General features: G+C 30.1%; 1 protein-coding gene across 4 annotated transcripts; it reads left to right on the top strand.

The window, feature by feature from the left end:
• The first annotated feature begins 250 nt into the window (after positions 1–250).
• LOC121119925 (uncharacterized) lies at positions 251–7,807 on the top strand. Of its 4 annotated transcripts, none has more exons than XM_071889181.1 (9): positions 251–338; positions 569–618; positions 4,449–5,286; positions 5,358–5,830; positions 5,930–6,082; positions 6,141–6,371; positions 6,435–6,527; positions 7,167–7,295; positions 7,353–7,807. In XM_071889181.1, the coding sequence occupies exons 3-9, from the start codon at positions 4,460–4,462 to the stop codon at positions 7,595–7,597; spliced, it is 2,151 nt and encodes a 716-aa protein (XP_071745282.1). In that variant the 5' UTR covers positions 251–338; positions 569–618; positions 4,449–4,459; the 3' UTR covers positions 7,598–7,807. The 4 variants fall into 4 exon arrangements, with proteins under 4 accessions (XP_071745282.1, XP_040570696.1, XP_040570698.1 ...); XM_071889180.1 differs by lacking the exon at positions 251–338 and adding an exon at positions 434–487; XM_040714762.2 differs by lacking the exon at positions 251–338 and having other exon boundaries at positions 419–618.
• The last annotated feature ends 11,527 nt before the right edge of the window (positions 7,808–19,334 follow it).

Raw genomic sequence — 19,334 nt, forward strand, 5'->3', positions numbered from 1 at the left:
GTAAAACAAACTTTTACACTACATTATATGTAAGTGCTAACAAACATTTTTAGTGATAAAAGTAAAGCCATATACATGGGTTGTTAACGCTAAACTTGTAATATTAATGCATATAATGATAAGAAATGATTAGAGATAAGGCATGGGTGAATCACATGTATGTAGAACTACTTCTCATTAAGTTTATACGAACAATTGTTATTAATAAAGTCGTTGAGAAAAAATCTTGGAGGGAAATTCGTTCATTCATTATCATTGAATCTTATCAGTGACTCTTACAACTAGAAAAAAAGGGTTTGAAAATATCACCAAAGGCTATATTTCAAAGGAAATCTGTGGTATTATTAAGGAGTTGTTCAAATACATATGTGTATAGGTGTAGAGAAGGCGACTTATCTATTTATATATATATAAATATAGATACACACATATTTTCAAACAAATTATTACCTTTGTTACTCTAATTGAGATTAGTCAAAGTATTCAGGTCTGTCAGGAAGCATGACATGTGTATTGTATATTGAAAAAATTTTGTGATTTGGAAATTGTGAACTTTTTTATTCTCCAGGCTTTCTTTTGGATCAACGTGGAGACAGAAAATAGGATACCATTTCTTTGGTAAATAGATTATACTTCATTCATTCATAATTAATCATGTTAATGTTAGAGTTAGGGGTAAGATTAATTCAGGGTTAGTTTTTATATTAGTAAGGTATTTATATAGTTATAAGACTTTGCATTAAATAGGTGGTTTAAACCCTAAACTAGGGTTTAAATATGATTTGCTACTATTCTAATTTTGACTTAGATACAGGCTTTAAACCAGCAAAAATCAACCATCTCGGTCAAGTTATTATGGGAAAAGGATTCTGAGCTCATGCGATGGGCTGTGACAAGAATTCTTGAGTGGGTTACCTGATAATTAGTTTATGTAATAAGGTAAAGGTATATTAGTCTTTCCGAATCTGCTATTCAATCATCTTTCTTTCCTTCAAACTTTTCTCCAGAAATACGATATTGAATCGGTAGTTTTTCTTCTGATAAAATTGGGATTAAAAAATTCTGATAAAGTTATTACTGATAATTAACTTGCTTTGAGTATCAGAGAATTGTTAAAAATACTTGTAAATTAAAGTTGAGGCAACCAGTTTGCTTCTTAAAATCTAATATACAATCAACCGTTGGCGAGGTACATGAATGTAGATCATTTAGTAGTAGTTTTATATATCTAGCCAAGAATACCAAAGCCGTCTTGCAGCTAAAAGATTGAAACAAAATAAATAACATAAGTTGATTGAGTTTATTTATGTAGTTAGGTTAAGTATACATTGCGTATAATATACTTTAGTCTCTTTATAATTCATTATTAAGATTTGAGTGACAAGGACCTGAACGGTTTTTGCATCAGCAGGGTAATACATCCCCGCTAACCTATGTCTATTAAAAAACAGTAGGGTTAGTGCAGGGTGCCCGTTCAGCTAAGTACTATCGTGTCTTAAATACAGCATATACATAGGGAATTTTACGTTCAAATCATAAGTATTACCTTGTGTTAAACCCTCATACATCAAATAGACATTAAAAACAAATATTATGGGTGATTTTTAAGTAACATATAAATTAAAATAAATAAATTTTAAAATAAAATAAAATTAATGTGGAGTCTATTTTAAAATAAGCTAAAATCTTTTAATGTCTGACATATCTACATAATTTTTAAGGTGGCATCAGACTTAATAAGGGCCTTAAAATCTGTTCCATTTCCTCCTTCCTCTTGAAAAATGTACTGAAGTTTAGTGGATTCTCTACGAAGTAAATTTCATGGATGAGAATAATTTGCCATTATTTTAAAGTTACGCCTATGTATTATTCGTCGTATTATAGCAACACTCTCTGTCAACTAATTTACAAATTAATATAAGTCAATAACGCTCATGCCCTACTCCTGATGAAAGCACAAGCTAAACTCTATGATGACGTCATTTAGAAAAGATTGTTCAATGAAACTACTTTTGTGTTCTATTCGAACGTGTCCTTAAGTTTTAGGACCGGCACATCCCTATTAATCTTTGAACCAAAAGCAAATAATTTTTTTAAAACTCATCAATTAACAATAACCCAACATTTGTCATTCCCAAAATTATTTAAATGTTTACATTTGCATGGAAAACGGTATGAATATTCTACCTTTTTCAAAAAAGATTATGTGGCAGCACATTATTTTTATTATAAATATATTCACAGGAAATAAATCTATGAAACAATTCAACATTTCTAAAAATCAAAATAAATTTGATTTGGAAAGTAATAAGTACTATGTCTTCCAAACATGTATGTGAGCTCCTACAATCTTATCTATAAATATTAAACGTGACATAATGTATTTACACGACGATAATTAATTAATGTGTTGTATAGTTTATCTCAATTCTGACGTAATCTGTAGCTGTATACGTATAAAATAGAGTTTTTGTGTGTCCTTTATGCGTGCCCACAACGTTGAAACTAGGAAGCTGAAAATTTTCATGGGTGCCTCTTTCGAACCTTGTCAGACTTAGACGGGGTGTTGATTTTTTTTAGGGGGGCATATAAGAGGGGTTTATGCTATACCCCAAACCCAAAAAAAGTGATTGGTGTCTCAAAAAAGAAATATCTGAATAACTGCGTTCTCAAAATTTATTCAAACTCAAAAAAGTTATATACGAAAAAAGAACTCGGTGAAAATCGCAATTTTGTTTTTTTCAGGTTCACAAAAATGAACTTCCAATGAAATATTGAATTGTTACATGAAGTAAAGTTTGTATAAATTTGTCTCGAGATTCGTTTGCATATAAATTTAACACATAAAAATTGATGTTTAACTGGAAATATCTGTCATTTTCTGAATATTTTTTCATTTCTTGTCTCATTTTTCATCAAACGTCAATTTTCAATTTTTAAGAAGAAATGGCAGAAAATGATGCATTTTGTAGAAAACTTTTTAGACCCTTACTATACAGGAGAGCATTTTTATTTTTCCAAATATTTTTTTAAATTAGTGCAAAAAAAGGTTTTGTTAAAATGTTATTTGCAAATTTCGATTCGGCAATTTTTTAACTAAAACATAAATGGACTTCTCAGCTAGACCATTTTTTTGATGCATACATGTTGCTATTTTATTTGAAAATTATAACATATTTTTTAAATTCATAACACTGTACTAAGATTATAAGAACTAATAATAAGAGTATTGGGGGGGGGGGTACTGTAATAACACTTCATGGATTACCTTAGTTAACTGGATTGATATAGTGTGATTATTATATGTAGTTAAGAGAAGTAAGATTTAGAATTATCAGGATCTATCTTGACAATTATGTAACATATTCATATTACAATTATTAGTATATGGAAGTATGTTCTGAATAATTTTCAATTATTTTGACCATTTTCAATGTGATTTCCTTCTCCTTCCTTAGCCCGCGCAACGCCGGGTAATCTATTCACAGTATATTTGCATATTAATATATATGTATATATAATAGAGTTTGTGTGTGTACTTTAGAGTGGTCACACTATTGGGCCTAGGAGGCTGAAACTTTGCATGGGTGTCTCTTTTGAAAATGGTTAGGCTAAGAAGAGGTGTTAATTTTCGGATTGTAGGATATAAGGGAGGTGTTTTTCAATACCCAAAGCACAAAAATTGTTTTGGTAGTTTCAGGAGACTAGATAGGAGGGGGGAGTTATATATAACAAAAAGTGACTGGCGTCTCAAAAAACAACTATAAGAATGTTGAACTAAAAAAATGTCATTTTCTGAATTATTTTTCAATTTTTTTCTTTTTTTCCTCAAACATTAATTTTCAGTTTTTAAGAAAAATCTGAAATATATTTCCACATTTAAACATTTTTTTACATAATTTTTGCAATATTTGCGTACATACTATTTTTTGGTTTTGCAAGCACGAAAAATATCTTGGTATGATTGTGTTCCTCTTTACAATTCCAGTAAAAAAGAAATTTTTTTTAATTATCACAAAAAAGTTTTATTTTCCTTTTCGCAAATTTCGATAGGGCAATTTTTGACAAAATATGACATAAACTTATCATCTAGACAAATTTTTCCATGCATGATTCTCAAAGCTTAGAACACATTCATAGTAATATGTTTATTAATATCCTCCCCGCACCGAAGGTGTTTAAACATTAAAAAGAAATCACATCCTCCATTGCCAATATGATTTCATGCTCCCTCCTTGCCCCGAGCAACACCGAGTAACCCTTGGCTAGTTTGTACATAAAAAAGTATTTCTACATACAGAGTTATTTAAATATTTTCGTATTATGATTACATCAATATAAATTAATATTACTAAATTTATTTCTCGAACACAATCATTATCAAAATCATATTTGCTAAATAGGTAGACAAGTGAGTATACTTATTTTTGATACTGTCTATTTTTCAGCAATACAAATCATGACTTTCTCTCAAATTAAGGGAATATTCACATTTTTACTTCTGGCAATATGTTGTCAAATGTATCGAGGATTAAAAATTATAGACACTCCAAGGGATGTATGGACGATTCTACAAAATTCAGTAGAACTAGAATGTATAGTAGACTCCACTTGGCAGTGGTGCTACTGGGAAAATTTAAAAGAATCTCAAAAGTATCCCATTACTATGAACGACACATCCAATGAAGACAATGGTAATCTACTGCTATCCACCTCATCCGAATCCTGTAAAATAACCATTCACTTGGATGGCAGTGAAGAGAGAGCACAAAAATATATTGGAGATTGGAAATGTCATTTAGCAAAGACGGATACAGATGAAGTTTCATCATCTTACAAAGATGAACAGATTATTACACTTCATTTAGCTGTACCTGCGGGAATTCACTTCTCAATTGAATATAACAATGAAAGGAAAGATGTGTATAAAGTTATTCAAGGTGAAGAAATACTCCCATTCGACTCGGGTGAGGTTATAGAAAAGACAAGAATACTCTCTACAAATGAATCTGTTTGTGAAATAAAAGATACAGATTTCCAAAATGGTATATTTTTACTACCTCTTGTGATGGGAAATGAAGTGATATTAAACTGTGATATAGATTCGTCAATTGCTAAGCCAGAACCAAATCTAAGTCTATGGCTATCCTCGCCGATAGAGGATCAATTAATTAGCAAGGTCAGTTCATCTTTCACTTACGTTCCTAAAATGGAAGATGACAGAAAGCGGTTTGAATGTTTCTCAATTCAAAAAAATGAGTTCTTATCATTTGAAGCTATCAAGAGGTATGTTTAATGATTAGTTAATAACATATTCCTACTTCATTAGCTCTTTATGTTCCCTTTCAATAAAACAGCTATAGTTTTCCAATTTATGTGATGAGTATTCCATCAATTTTGGAATATCCAACAAATACTCAAAAATTATTAAAGGAAAATGATTTGGATTTAATTCCCATCAGCCTACAATTTTACTCACAACCTCCTCCTCAAAAGAATTCAATTTTCTGGACCTTCAATGATGTGATTATCAAACCAAATCAAACAATTGAGGTGGAGAATGATTTGATTTTACGAACATCTGATGTAATACCCCTGAAAAAAAAGGATTCTCCATCAGTTTTTCAAATTGATCTTTTTATTAGTAAAGGGCTGTTTAGTAGCCATAGCAACATCAGTATAATTGCATCTATTGGCAATAGATTGGGAAAAGTTAATTGGTCGTATGATTACAACGAAGATTTTTTTTCATCAAGATATGTTGTTAGTTGGCTATCAATGTCACATTTTACAACGTATCTCATTATCATCCTCCTTGTATTAAACTTGTGTAAGTATTGTCAGAAGACTTTTTTCGAACCATCATGTCAATAGAGTAACGTATATATTTTTTTAAATAACTAAATTACAATTACAATTTTTGTTCAAGTTTTGATTGGAATTTGGTGCACCTGTTGTTGCTGTTGTGGGAGCATTTGTAGATGCTGCCTTTGCCCATTTTTGCGAAAAATTCCTAAAACCCCCGAATCTAACCGTAACTTTTATGTTAGTGTTCAAAGTAACGAGGACTTACATTGCTCTGGTTTGTAACTTTATGATTTGCAATTAAAGTGCAATTATAATTGTACTTTGTGTTTTAGATCTTTCTTCATTGCCTGAAAAGGATAGCTCTAACGGTAATGATTGGAGTCTTTTAAATCCTAAGACGTTCACGTACGAAGAAGAGCCTTCACGAAACAAAGTATCTTCTCCTCCTGAAGAAAAATGGATCCGATTGAAATCTCTATCTCATGATGATACTCAAATTTTAATAACTTCTACTGATGATTCAAAATTATTATATATTGATGAAATATCAGTGTCTAGTCAAAGTAATTTTTAAAAGTCTGTATTACTAGCTCTTACTTATTCATCATTTTAATTTCGTATTTTAGACGATTCATCAAAAGATGAAGTCGACTCCTTTGAGAAGAAAGTTCAATCCATCACTCCACCTCCAGCTTATTCTTCAGAGCTTCCATCTCAGAGTAAGCATGAGTAACTGTCAATTTTCTCAATTTATCGATTCAGCTAAGTCAAATTTGAATAATTATTAACTACGTATACGGATCATTTTAGACTCAATATTTTTTTCTAATCCAACTCTCATTTGGTATAGTTAAGCTGTCAAGTCATCTTATATTTGAATGAAACTATTATATTTAAACTTTTTATCAAACGTTTATCATCCTGATGATCTAATAATGTATAAATTAAATGTTGAAAACATTCATTAGTGAATTGACAAACTTATATAAAAAAAAAAAAATTCTGAATAGTATTTGCATAAATTATCTACTTTTCATTATTGTTTTATGAATTAAAAAGTACTCTAACAGATGTTATTGACCAATAACAGATTAGCTGATTAACTTGTACTTTTAGATAAAACTATATAATGCCATTATTAAATAAGTAATTTTTATTAAATTGCATATGTAATTTTCGATCCGGACACGTAGCCATACAAGCAAAATGTCATTCAATCTTAATTACTTATGATACATAAGTAAAAAAATACAGTCAAATATAATCAAATGTAGGGTAACTTGGATTACTATTTGAACCGGTGAAATAACTGAAGAAATTCTCACAACAATAATTATTTATCTATTTTAAAAATATAGATCCTCCACCTTTGCCAGGCATGGTCGAAAATCCTATTTATGAAGTCCCGGAGATGATTGAAATTGAAGTCAAAGATCAGGATACTCAAACAACTAAGTCATTTAAAAAATCAATAAAAATTATACCAGGTACAGAAAAAAAAATGTTAATATGTATATAAAATACTCAGCTGAGCTTTTATTTAGAGTACATTCCGGATCACAATATATATGCAAGGGATAGATCTTCAAGTACGAATGTTGAGACATCTCCAAGTGAAAATAAAACATTTACTTTGAGTAAAAATTATACTTTAACCGGACCAACCTCTTATCCTGTATATTCACCAACGAGCATTTCAAATCCTGAAAAAATATATAGTGACTATTTAGGATCTGCTCAAGAAACAAGTTGGATCAAGAAAACTAAAGACGAGGATGATGAGGAATAAAAAGCATTCATTTTTTCAATTGAAAGATAATTTTTAAGTTTAAAGTCCTATTTAATGTTTTAATTAAATTGTTCATTTTATGAACCACGATATACATACTTATACCAATATATATAATCCAGCCCAGCTATGAATACATTATTGATAAGTAGAACTTGCTACATGTGTTTGGTTTTATCGCAAGAATATATTACTATGATGAAAACATAATTTCTACGTATTGGTGTTATTTATTAGTGTTGGAACTCGGTTCGAGGCCATTGATTTTACGATTCAATCTAAAGTTGTTTTTTTTATTATTATTTTTTTAAGATATAGAGCTATATTTCGGTCCCAATATTTTATTTTTTTACCATCAATTTTTTATGAGACGGATCTTTCGCTTAATAATATTGAGCGCCGTTCATTAATGCTTTGTTTATAATTGTAAATATACTAAATTTAATACTACACATATACTACCTAATTATCACATATTTTTTTAATTTTCAGCCCATAACCTTGACCACGGAATTCTAAAGACCTGAAATAATCAATCATAATTTTTATTCCCCATGAGGCAAATACCGAAGGAGTGATTGGTAGAAAAAAAAACCTCAGCCTCATTCTTTACAAGAGGACAAGCTAAGCTGCATGCATGATTATTCCATGTGTCTAGAATTCCATGCCTCTACCAATATCTGCATCCAAACATCAAATCAAATAAATATTCGAAGCATTTATGTTTATCGAAGCTTCAAAAAATACTTCCTCAAAAAATAATCACGATCACTGCAAATCCAGATTATTGGCGTAACAACTGAATTAGAGTAGTCTGGAGATGATGAATAAAATAAATGACACCATGGAAATCGAAATTGAAAAATTAAAATTATATTATGGTACTTAGAGAAAATTGCCTACAAAAACTAACAAATATGGCATTAGAAAGAATAAATTAGTGGAACAAAAACAAAAAGAGGATCAAAAATTCGATTTATTCTACGCTTCATTATGTTGTCAGGCTCAAAACTCTGGCTTACGTGAGATAACGTTTGATGTTTAAACGTTAAATTGAATTATATTGGGGATCAAAAACGAAGATACATTACCTGTGTGATCACATGCAGAAGTAATTTCAATCTGCTTCAATGAAGATAAGGGAAAAGTCCTGGAAAAGCCATTGGCTACAAAATCATTAGGATTAATATCTAGCATTAAGAAACAAAATGTTGCACAGATAAGAAATCAAAAATACATGGGATGCTCTTATTGTGGAGGTAACAATTATAGAAAGCGAGGAAAATGTGGAACATATAGAAAAAAGTGTAATCAATTTGAAAGAAAAGGACATTATGAAAGAGTTTGCAAGTTCATAATAGATGATAAATGATTCGCTGAAATTAGAATAAATGGAATTAAAGAGAACAAAAATAGCTCTTATCGTCCAGAGTATGTGAACCTAAAATCCTTTTTTGGCAATGAAAGAAATTAGATTAGCATTGATTAGAATGCAAACTTGAAACGGATGTATCGATAATAAATGAATAAGGATATGTAAGTGTTGTAATAAGATACTCGAAGATAGAATTATAAAGTTTAGGTTCAGTGTGGGTTATAAAGAAATTTCGTATAAATTTAGCAGGCTCATCTAAATTTCATGTAATTACGGATCATAAACCACTTGTTATCATTTTCAATTATTACACCATAGATGAACTAGATAACGCTAGTCTAATTAGATTTAAAATGAATATAGCAATGCTTCAATTTGCCACAAAGTGGAAAAAGGGGAAGATATAATAAAATGACAGATGTGCTATCGATATCACTGGCTTCTCATCCAATAAGGTCGAAGAATTGGAAATAGATGTTGGATATCATAGAGCAGGGATTATCACCCTTTTTTTAGTGATGTAACACTTCTAAAATATTTATTTAACCCAAGTACCCCCTTACCAGCACAGGGGCTAGCTTCAGTGACAGGGGTGTCCACAGGATTGTATTTTGGAAAAGGCTTGGTTTGTGGAATTTTTTAGAAAAAAATAACACAATTTAATTTTTAGGAAAAAAATTACAAAATTTAATTTTTTGGAAAAAAATTACAAAATATCAAATTTATTTGAGAAATTCAAAGCTATTTTCAAGAAAAAAAGATTTTTTGGAAATTTTTTTAAAAATTATTAGTTATTCAAAAAAAAAAATTTGCAGAAAAATTTCAAATATTAAATTTTTTGGAAAATTTAAAAATCCATAGCTATTCACAGAAGATTAAATTAAATTTTAACTCTTTTATTTCTTGCGAAAAAAAGTCAAATATTAAATTTTTTAGAAAAACTAAAATTCCTTAATTTGGGGGCTACATCCCTTTCAGGCCACGCCCTGCTGACACCCTGAGTTGTATACCACTAATAAAATATTCTTTCAAAATCTCAAGAGCCCTCTGGAGTGCTTCCAAGTACCCCAAGGTGTACATATACCTTCATTTGAGAACCACTGTCATAGAGGAGAAGTTATTGGAATTGCTGTCGTCAGAGCTACACATTTAAAAAGATGAAGAAAGATTAATGGATCCATAAGATATTAAAAAAGAGGCAATGAACGATCAAACATATATCAATTAAGTCAATGCAGCTGTACTAGTCACTACAACATATATCTACGATATCTTAAATATCAGGTATGCTAAGCTTGTCGAGGAAAAACATATCACTATCTGCATAAACTTACTAGTGGCATATAGGAGTTGAAATTGTGTGCCAAAGAAAGTACTCTGATATCATAATAATAGAAGAATATCAACAATTGTTCCACTATAAACAGAAAAATATATTTATTTCGCCAATCCATGTATAATATTAAGGTAACTTTGAATACTTAATATGATATCTTAATTTATATTTTGTTCATACTTTGAGTTCGAAAGAGGAAAAAATTTAAAAGTGAAGTGTATGAACTCATTACAAGAAGGTGAATAACATCTTTCATAGGAACGTTCACATTTGATATACAAATTTTCAATCAACTAAACAAGTCATAATAAATGCTTTAAACATGTTATTTAAATTCCATTATACCATAGATTACTTAAGAAATATAACTTTTTAAATTAGAAAAAATTTATATTCATATGTTTAGAAAACTTATAAATATACTTATAGTCAGACCCAACGCAAAACCTCAGTCTTAGTCTGGGGGATTTATTCCATGTGTCCTACCCATCAATGCGACGGGCTTGGTTATATTAATGCAGTAGTATATGTAAATCAATTTTTAAATCGAAAATATTTCAATGTAAGACTTGGAGCTCACATCAAGTTGAAAAATTCAAATACAATTATTTATTTACATCTTCTATTCATATTTATATGAAGGAGTACTAAAGAGTTTACATATATCGTTGTCTTTTGTTAAAATACAATGAAGAAAAAAAAGGGTGATCTTTTGAGGTTTCATTGACTTTAAAAAGTTCCGCTCATCCATATATCTAGTAATTTATGCCTTCTACAACCCAAATAATGAATAAGTTTACATTCTAACTGAATATTACATAATCCCTTCACATATATTATATGTGTTTAAGAAAAAACAACAAGAAGAAAAACGACAATAAAAATCACAGCTTTTTATTTACACAAGCACCTAAAAGTCCGAATTAACGACCATTGTTAGAAAAATTAGCTAAAACGTCAAGTTCTTTCTCGACTAAACCTTCTAAACTTCGTGGAATGGATTTTTGTTACATCTGCAATAATATAAATACCTGCCCTTTACAGATGATGGTCAATATAATTACGGCAAAGAGAGAGAGCCGTTTCTATTGGAAGGACGAAGGAAAAAATATCATTTCGTTTTGATAAAAACTTTATCTAATTTCCTCTTGATTGAACAACAATTAAAAGAGTATCTTCTTTAATTTATTTAGGCATACCTCTTTTCAGGTTACTAATTAATTGTTAAGCAATAGTTAGATAATATATATGCAAATTATGAGACTTATCTATTCCTTTTTTTTTTTTTTTTATCATTTCATAAAACGGAGCAATCAAATTAAGAAAAAATGTATAACATTAAGTCTTTATGGGTTAACCCATTAAGACTAACATAAAATTGTTTTAACTTTTATTGCCTTTAATTATACAGAGTTGAAACTTGTAACATTCATGATTCGAAACTAGAAATTAAAATAAACGGTAATACACATTCTCTTTTTTTTTTTTTTTTTTTAATTTTAAAAAGGATATACAAACAAAAACATGTTAGTCTTCCTTTAATTTAAGAGCCATGATTTCTCAAGAAGTGGAAAAGCGGAGGAGTATGCAAGAGAAGTACCATTTGTGCTAGAAGATTACAAAAGCTTAGAATCAATAGCTCCTATCATATTTGATGCTTATCACATCAATTTAGGAGTTTTTCCAAGTATAGTAAGAAGACTGGAACTTTCCCTACAAAGGTAACTTTAATGGCTGGTGTGTGAACTCCATATGCAGGGGTGTCTGGCTGGATGACCTTTTTTTGTTTGGAAGAAAGAATTTTATTAGAAAATAGGGGTTAAAAAAGGTACTTCTACCTTAATTATGCAGCGGAGTAAAAAATTTAATTTTTGTCAAGACAATTAACCTTAATCATTAATGGGGGTAGTGGGGGGGGGCAAGCAACAGTCCCTGCAGACGCTCTTATAACAGATGCAATTACCAAATATTGCTGTGCAGCTCAACCCTGTCTAGAAAAGGGTTCCATAAGGCAAAAGCAAAGTTTTCTTAGGGCCCCATGTTGTTATATAATTACTAAATGATGCTGGAAATATAAATATGGATAACTACCCTATGGTAGTTGATTGGTTGGGTTTTTTTTGGAGGAAACTGTATAGTTCTGTAATTTTACAATGCATATTTTACTATTAAAGTTTTAAGGATTTATTGTTTATTGCTACAAAATTTTTTAGAAAATATACAATCAAAGATACAAATCTGTTATGAAAGGGAGAAAATTAAGCTTATTAGCTAGTATTACGCTATAAATTTTGTATATCATTATGTGGATAACAAAAATATTAATGATATTTCCTTAATCTATAAGGAATATTATTTTTACATCTATAACATACATCGAACTTGAAACTGATACTTTGATTTTTAAATGTGAAAGAGATTTTTGTTCGCTTTTTTATCAACTATAAAATATCTCAAAATTATAGTTACTTTGGTCAGTCATCTGGCCTCGTACAAGGTGCCCGGTGACTTAAAAGAGAAATCAGGGTACCAGGAGTAAAGTTTCCTGACTTAATTGCCAAGGCAATATGGTAAAGGTAACATTGGCTTTTTCTTAAATCTGATAAAATAGTGTCACTCATTTGTAAAGAATTAGTTAGCGGTGCTCAATTGAGCGCCACTCAAAATTATTTAGCAAAAGTGGGAGTGCGCTTACTTATTTAGAAGAGCGATAACATGGCCCCCTATAAAAGTTTGTATTTTTTTTCTGTTTCCACCTCTTATGAGATAACATCGAAAAAATTGAGGGTTAAAGAATAGTTTTAATGATTGAGGAAAAGACGGTTGATGTAATGTTTCAAGATAAGCAGAATAACTATGACTCTCTGCTGTCTTTGGTTGACAAGCTTGTCTCTTATGCATATGGCCACTCTAAGAAGACTCAGACATGGGGTTTTTCAGAGATACCGCCTTCGTGTGTGGAGATACCATTGGTAGATAAATCTTTTTGTATTGTAAACGAATTTTTCCAACTGAAATACGACTTATTTATTAAGTTGACATCTCAAAATCTCACACAAACATAATTTCAAAGGCTGAATGGTTTTGTTTTTTTTTTTGTAAAAAAAAAATAAAAAAAAAGGGGGGGGGTACAACTATTTACGGAACAACTACAACCATTTAAAGTTGTAAATCCAAAGCATTTTTAGCGTGCAAGTTTTGTTGTTGTTGCCAAGCTAAACAATATTTTTATTTTATTTTCTCAAGCTGCCATTACTATACTTTGATTCTTGAGGAATTCGATATTCTAAGTATTGATTAATTACGTGTGTGTGTGTGCTGATAACAAACGGAGAATAATTCAGAGGATTTCTTGGGAAGTTATATTCTATATTTATCAAGCAATGTTTCTCTGTTCGTCAACGTCTAATAATTCCAAGCATTGCTTGGATACTACTGCTAATCTACTACTAGCATCATTGAATAAATGAAATTCTTTTTTGAGAAAGAATATTAAGGCTTGTAGATTGCAAAGGATAATGTTATTTCTAAATTGATAAATCAGTATCAAAATATCTATATTTCATACATTATATGACATCTTCTTCTCTCCTTCCATCTATTATATATATATATATTAATTGTTGGGGTTGATAAATTATATCAACGTACAAAAATAATTCATTTGTGATTTAATTCCAGAGCTCGTCAATAATTCAGAAACGAATGAAATAAGTAGCATTCTATAAAAAAATGCAAATCAATAATTTAAAGAGGAAATAATATACCTACACTCAAGATATAATACGGATATACATATATATTTCTGTCTCTAGAGTTAATAAACAACTCAGAGAAATAGATGAGATTAAGGAAACTGATAATTTTTAAATGACTATGTTCCTTAAAGTACAATTTAAAAGTTATATTGATAATTGTATTTAATGTAAAAAAGCAATAATAGAATACTTATAAATAAAAGCAATTAGTATTTCACAATGGTATCTCCAAATCCTTAATTAAACCTGTAGGTTTTTTTACTAGCAGCCGATTCTCTAGTTATCCAACTGTTTATTATCTGAAGTGCGGAAAAGCATTTAGTCTGCAAGTCCAATTCAAGTCTCAAGTCTTTGCTTACTAGTCCACGTCTATGAATATTTACATCGAGTTCTTGAATTTTTTCATTGAGCCCAGTTCAAGTCCTCAGAAAATAAAAGATACTTTAAAAAGTTACTTATATGCATTGAAAAAAATTGAAATAACGTTCAAGTCTCGAGTCTTGATTCTGTCAATCAAGTCGAGTTGCAAGTCTCCAAAATGTGGACTCGAATCCAATTTGAGTTAAATGATCGAGTCTAGTACTCACCTCTACTTATTAATATTCTAAACGCTGACTGGTTATATATTAGTGAAACTATTGTTAAATTCAAACAATTTTCTACTACTTATTAAATGAAGGATAGTCGAAGAGGTGGTAAAAAGTTTTTCTTCGTTCTATATTCTGAGGAAATTATGCAAGATGCAATAAAGATGGCTTTGTGTTTTATATTTTTTATTAATTGATATTTAAAGTATTCAAATATAAAAATTATATTTGAATAAAATTTATTTATAACGTTTTCATGGAAGTTCTTTTGACCGATAGTAGTTTAATATATAAACCATACATATAATAATATATTATAGTTGGGTTTCCGTCAGGAAATCCTAGACTGGTCTAATACCGTAATTATTTTAAGACTGAACAATATAATTCTGTCCGAGTTCGTTTTGGTTTTTGGATTGGTAAAAGTCGGTAAACACGAAAAAATCACTTGTATTGTATGATGTTCTGTTTTTTTAGAAAAATAATTTTATATATTTGTTCCAGCCCAAGGTTTAGGCTGCAATGTCGATCCTGATCGTTCTGGAAAAAATTCCTTAAGATTACACTGAAGTAAAATTGGTTTCGGATTGAGGCACAACATTAGGATGTATGTCTTTGATTTAAAATGTAATTGAGTCTGTACACAATTGCTCTCAATAAAAACATTACAAGGCTTCGCCTTATTTTCATTAAACATTATATCGTATCAATAATATCCATTAAGTATCATCCCATTTATGAGACAAAAACTACTTGACTCCACTTCTATAAACCTTTAATGAACTTAAGTGTTATTAAATATTTAATGTATTAATCACTTATATTTTTTTTTCAAATGTCCAACTTATAGAAAATACGTATATTATATTTGGGCAACATTGATTTCTGCAAAATATTGATAATATCAGTTATCCTGAAACTTTTTACATATGTAGGACCTGAGGAAATATCAAAATCTCGAAGTATCATTATAATCTGAAACAAATCTTTGACCGAATTTTATGTAAAATTTGAAATGAACTTTTTTTATGTAACACCTAGAACAGTTTGAGAACTACTAGATTAGAAATGTTGAATAGAATCTTATGACTGTCATTCGATTGCGACTAGTAAAAACAAAGTTCCATTAACAATTTAATTTCGCTTCAAAGTAGTCAGATATCACGTTATCAGACTTTGCATTGATAAAAACTTTAAAAAAATAATCTATGTGGCGCAATATCTATATCTAAGGAAGATATTCATGTTAATAAAGTTTACTCCATAGAAAACGTTTTACTCAGTTCTATAAATAACTTTAAAAGGTGGTTTGTAAATTTTGCAAAATGGGATGTAATTGCAAATTAAAATTAGGGCCTCAAGAATCCTGTGAAAAGAGAGGCCCATGCTCTCAGTGGTTTATTCACCAAGAAGTTGCATTTCGTTGGGCTAAGTCCTTAGAAATGGAAACAATTTCCAAAGATTTTCTAGAAATGTATGTTCTTGGACATTTTTTTTCAATGGAGGAAAAAGCTTTTTATCAAATAGAAGCATGGTTGCCAAATAACTTTTTCTTTCTTGATGGAAATATTCAAAAGTAACCTTGGTCGTTTACATGCCCACAATTATTACTTTGAGGACATATAAATCCATTTAATATCCCTTAGAAATATTACAATAGATCTATTCATGAGAGACGGGAAAGTATCAGGACAAAAAAAATTCAAAATTAGGTATTATTTATATGGACTTCAAAGAATATTCCTAGGTCTGATGAAGTAAATGTCAAAAGGGAATGTTTACTTAGTTATACTTAATCAGTGAAACTCCATCTAACCAATTAAAGGAACATTAAAAAGAAATATTTCCAAATTAGGTGTTTCATTGAAGATTAGCGGTTCAAACTTCTTAATTAAGTCCTAACATCGACTCTCGAATTATGTTATTATAAATTGAAGTAAAAAATATATTGGGATTTTTTCCTTATCTTGATTTATGTCCAATATTGTTTGTATGTTGACGAACCACATACGTCAAAGAAAATTAAATCAGGGACATCATATGTTTTTATATTGTGACTGTAAATTTGTGCAATCATTAAGTAAATATAACGGGGCGTCTGTAGGGATAATATGACTAATTTATCAGAAGAAATTGAAGATAATTTGTTGTTGATTCTAGTCAACTTTTGATTAATAGAGAAACAAAGTCAATCCTAATCACATCTCTGGACTTCCCTTTTTTGCTTGAAAAAAATAATCTTCTTTTTAAATCACCGGTATTTATTTATATTGAGAACTTGTACCAATAGTGTTATATTTCTATGAGAGAGGATTTATGTCTTAAATAAAAGTTATCAACTTAATACCAAATATCTTCCCAAACATGCCAAAAAATAAAAAAACAATTCTATTTTTTTCGTTGGAGCACTGAGTAATCTTATACTGTCCATGACATATTTTCTGCTTATTAATCCATGATATATAAGCCGAGAAGTCTAATCCAAATTCACTATATTAATTAATTATATCCATTGTTAGCTTTAAAATGACGGTGATACATGCATAAACCTCTTTTTCACCCTATCAACCAATATTGACATAAAAAACTGTCAGAGTGGTTTAGTTGGGTGAATAAAGGTTCTAAAAAATGAACTCTTAAGTCAGCTTGTTATTTCTCATGTGAGAGCGATGGACATTTCTTAATAGATAATTCTGGAACAAATTATATATATAAATAATTAGCAGTTCGAATGCATGCACTTGGTTTTGACCCATGTTTACAATGGATAGTATACCCACGATGCTTTTTGTTGAGGCGTTACTGTCGTATGAGTCTGTTATTATGGCTATTAGAGATTTTCTGAGTTTTAATTCAGAGTTAGCTTTTTTGCAGAATTGATATAAAATCAGCTAATCATTTTATTTTATTTTGTATGGGTTTATCTAATAATAGGGTGTCAGCAGCCAAATCGAAGAACATATCTATTTGGGACTTCTTTTTGGCATCAAGTCTTTTGGAATAAATATTTACTTTTTTCCAGAGTTTTTCACACCTGCTGTTTGATTTAGACGGTTTTTTCTGACTTATCGATCATTCCGTGGTCATCAGTAGCAATTTCTCTAACACTGCCAGTTTCATTCGCCTTAGTAGTATCTTTACAATTATTTTTATTCGTGCCAGCATCAACACAGACATTTACAATTTCCTCCGTTCAACTACTTACACTATCAAAAACCATGGTTGTTGTTTTATGCTGATTAGACTTATCAACACAGGATTCACAATTTTGATCCTGGTCCATCAGCTATTCCACAGTTTCTCACTTTCTTGAGTTACGGCCCTTAAATCATGAAAGGTTAAAATATTTTTCCCTGGGCTTCGTCCTTTAATTTTTTTGGAGTGCTTGGTTTATCTCCCGAATATTATCCCCATCAAATAAAGGAACAATTGACCAAATAATGAGTTGAGCTGCAGCCCATACCAGGGAGTGAGCAGCAATTTTCTCGTCTCTGAGGTTAGTAACAATCATGAGCCTATTGTAGAACTCGCTGGATGAAACATGTCTCCTCCATTCAACGTCTGGTTTGTTGAACCAAGGAGTACCTTATTTATATGGAGCGATTTTGTTCTTTTCATTTACATGTTTGGGCCAAAAAAATCAAAGCGTATGTAGTTATATAAGAAGAACGATAATATAAATTTATGTAACAACAACTACAAATTGAAACGTGTTTTCATCCCTTGAGTTTTAATTGAAGGTTCTTTGGTGGAGCTAACGAAGATGCCGAGTAGGTGCTCAGATCCTGGATGTCGGACTGGGTATCGCTTTAAAAAAGCAGGGCCCAAAGTCCTGAATGAAAAAGAGGGCAAAATACCGTTTCATCGATATCCAAATTTTCCAAATAGACTCCAATTTTGAAAAAGTGTCATTCTAAGAGATTAGACGAATTTCTCCCAATCATTTAATACAATTAAAATTTTCTCTTTGCATTTTCCAAATACAGATTTCTTAACAGAATCGATAGATTATAATAGTTTCCGAATGAAGAAGCGAAAAGGTTCAACATTGACGAGTAGAAAATTAAACTATGATTTCACTCTTTGTTAGTTCCAAAACTATCCTTCTTATTTATCAAGGCATTCACCAGATCAATGGAGCGGTAGAGCAACTACTCAAGCACGTTTCCAAGAAGAATATTAGTAATAATTTAAATGTTTTTGATTGTTTGTGTGTGTGTTTTATTCCCAATAGAGGTTGGCAATTTTTAGATAGATATTATTTATTAATATATATATATAGATTAATAGTTATGTACTTTATCTTCTAGTTGAATGGAAAATATGGGCAAAAAGTTTCTTGAAGCGGATAACACTACTTCCATCTAAGAAATTAAGACTAAATATCTCTCCCTAGATAATAGGCATGCTAATATATCAATTGAAGATATTGAAAATAGACTCCTATTTGCCAGATTTTCATTTTTGATTATTCCTCAGTAAAGTGCATCATATAATGAGCAAGAAATGAACTATCTGGTACTAAATATCTTAGCTTCTTTGAACAGCTACATAGTTGAGGAGGAAAGGAACATGGTCAAGTTTGCTCATTTTAAAGTCATTTTAGATGTTTTCAAAAATGAGGCAGAATTTATTCACACGGGTGAAATTTTCGATGAAAAATTCAATTTTCAGTAGAACA

This window comes from Lepeophtheirus salmonis, chromosome 6 (assembly GCF_016086655.4).
Source record: "Lepeophtheirus salmonis chromosome 6, UVic_Lsal_1.4, whole genome shotgun sequence".
NCBI classification, from domain to species: Eukaryota; Metazoa; Arthropoda; class Copepoda; order Siphonostomatoida; family Caligidae; genus Lepeophtheirus; species Lepeophtheirus salmonis.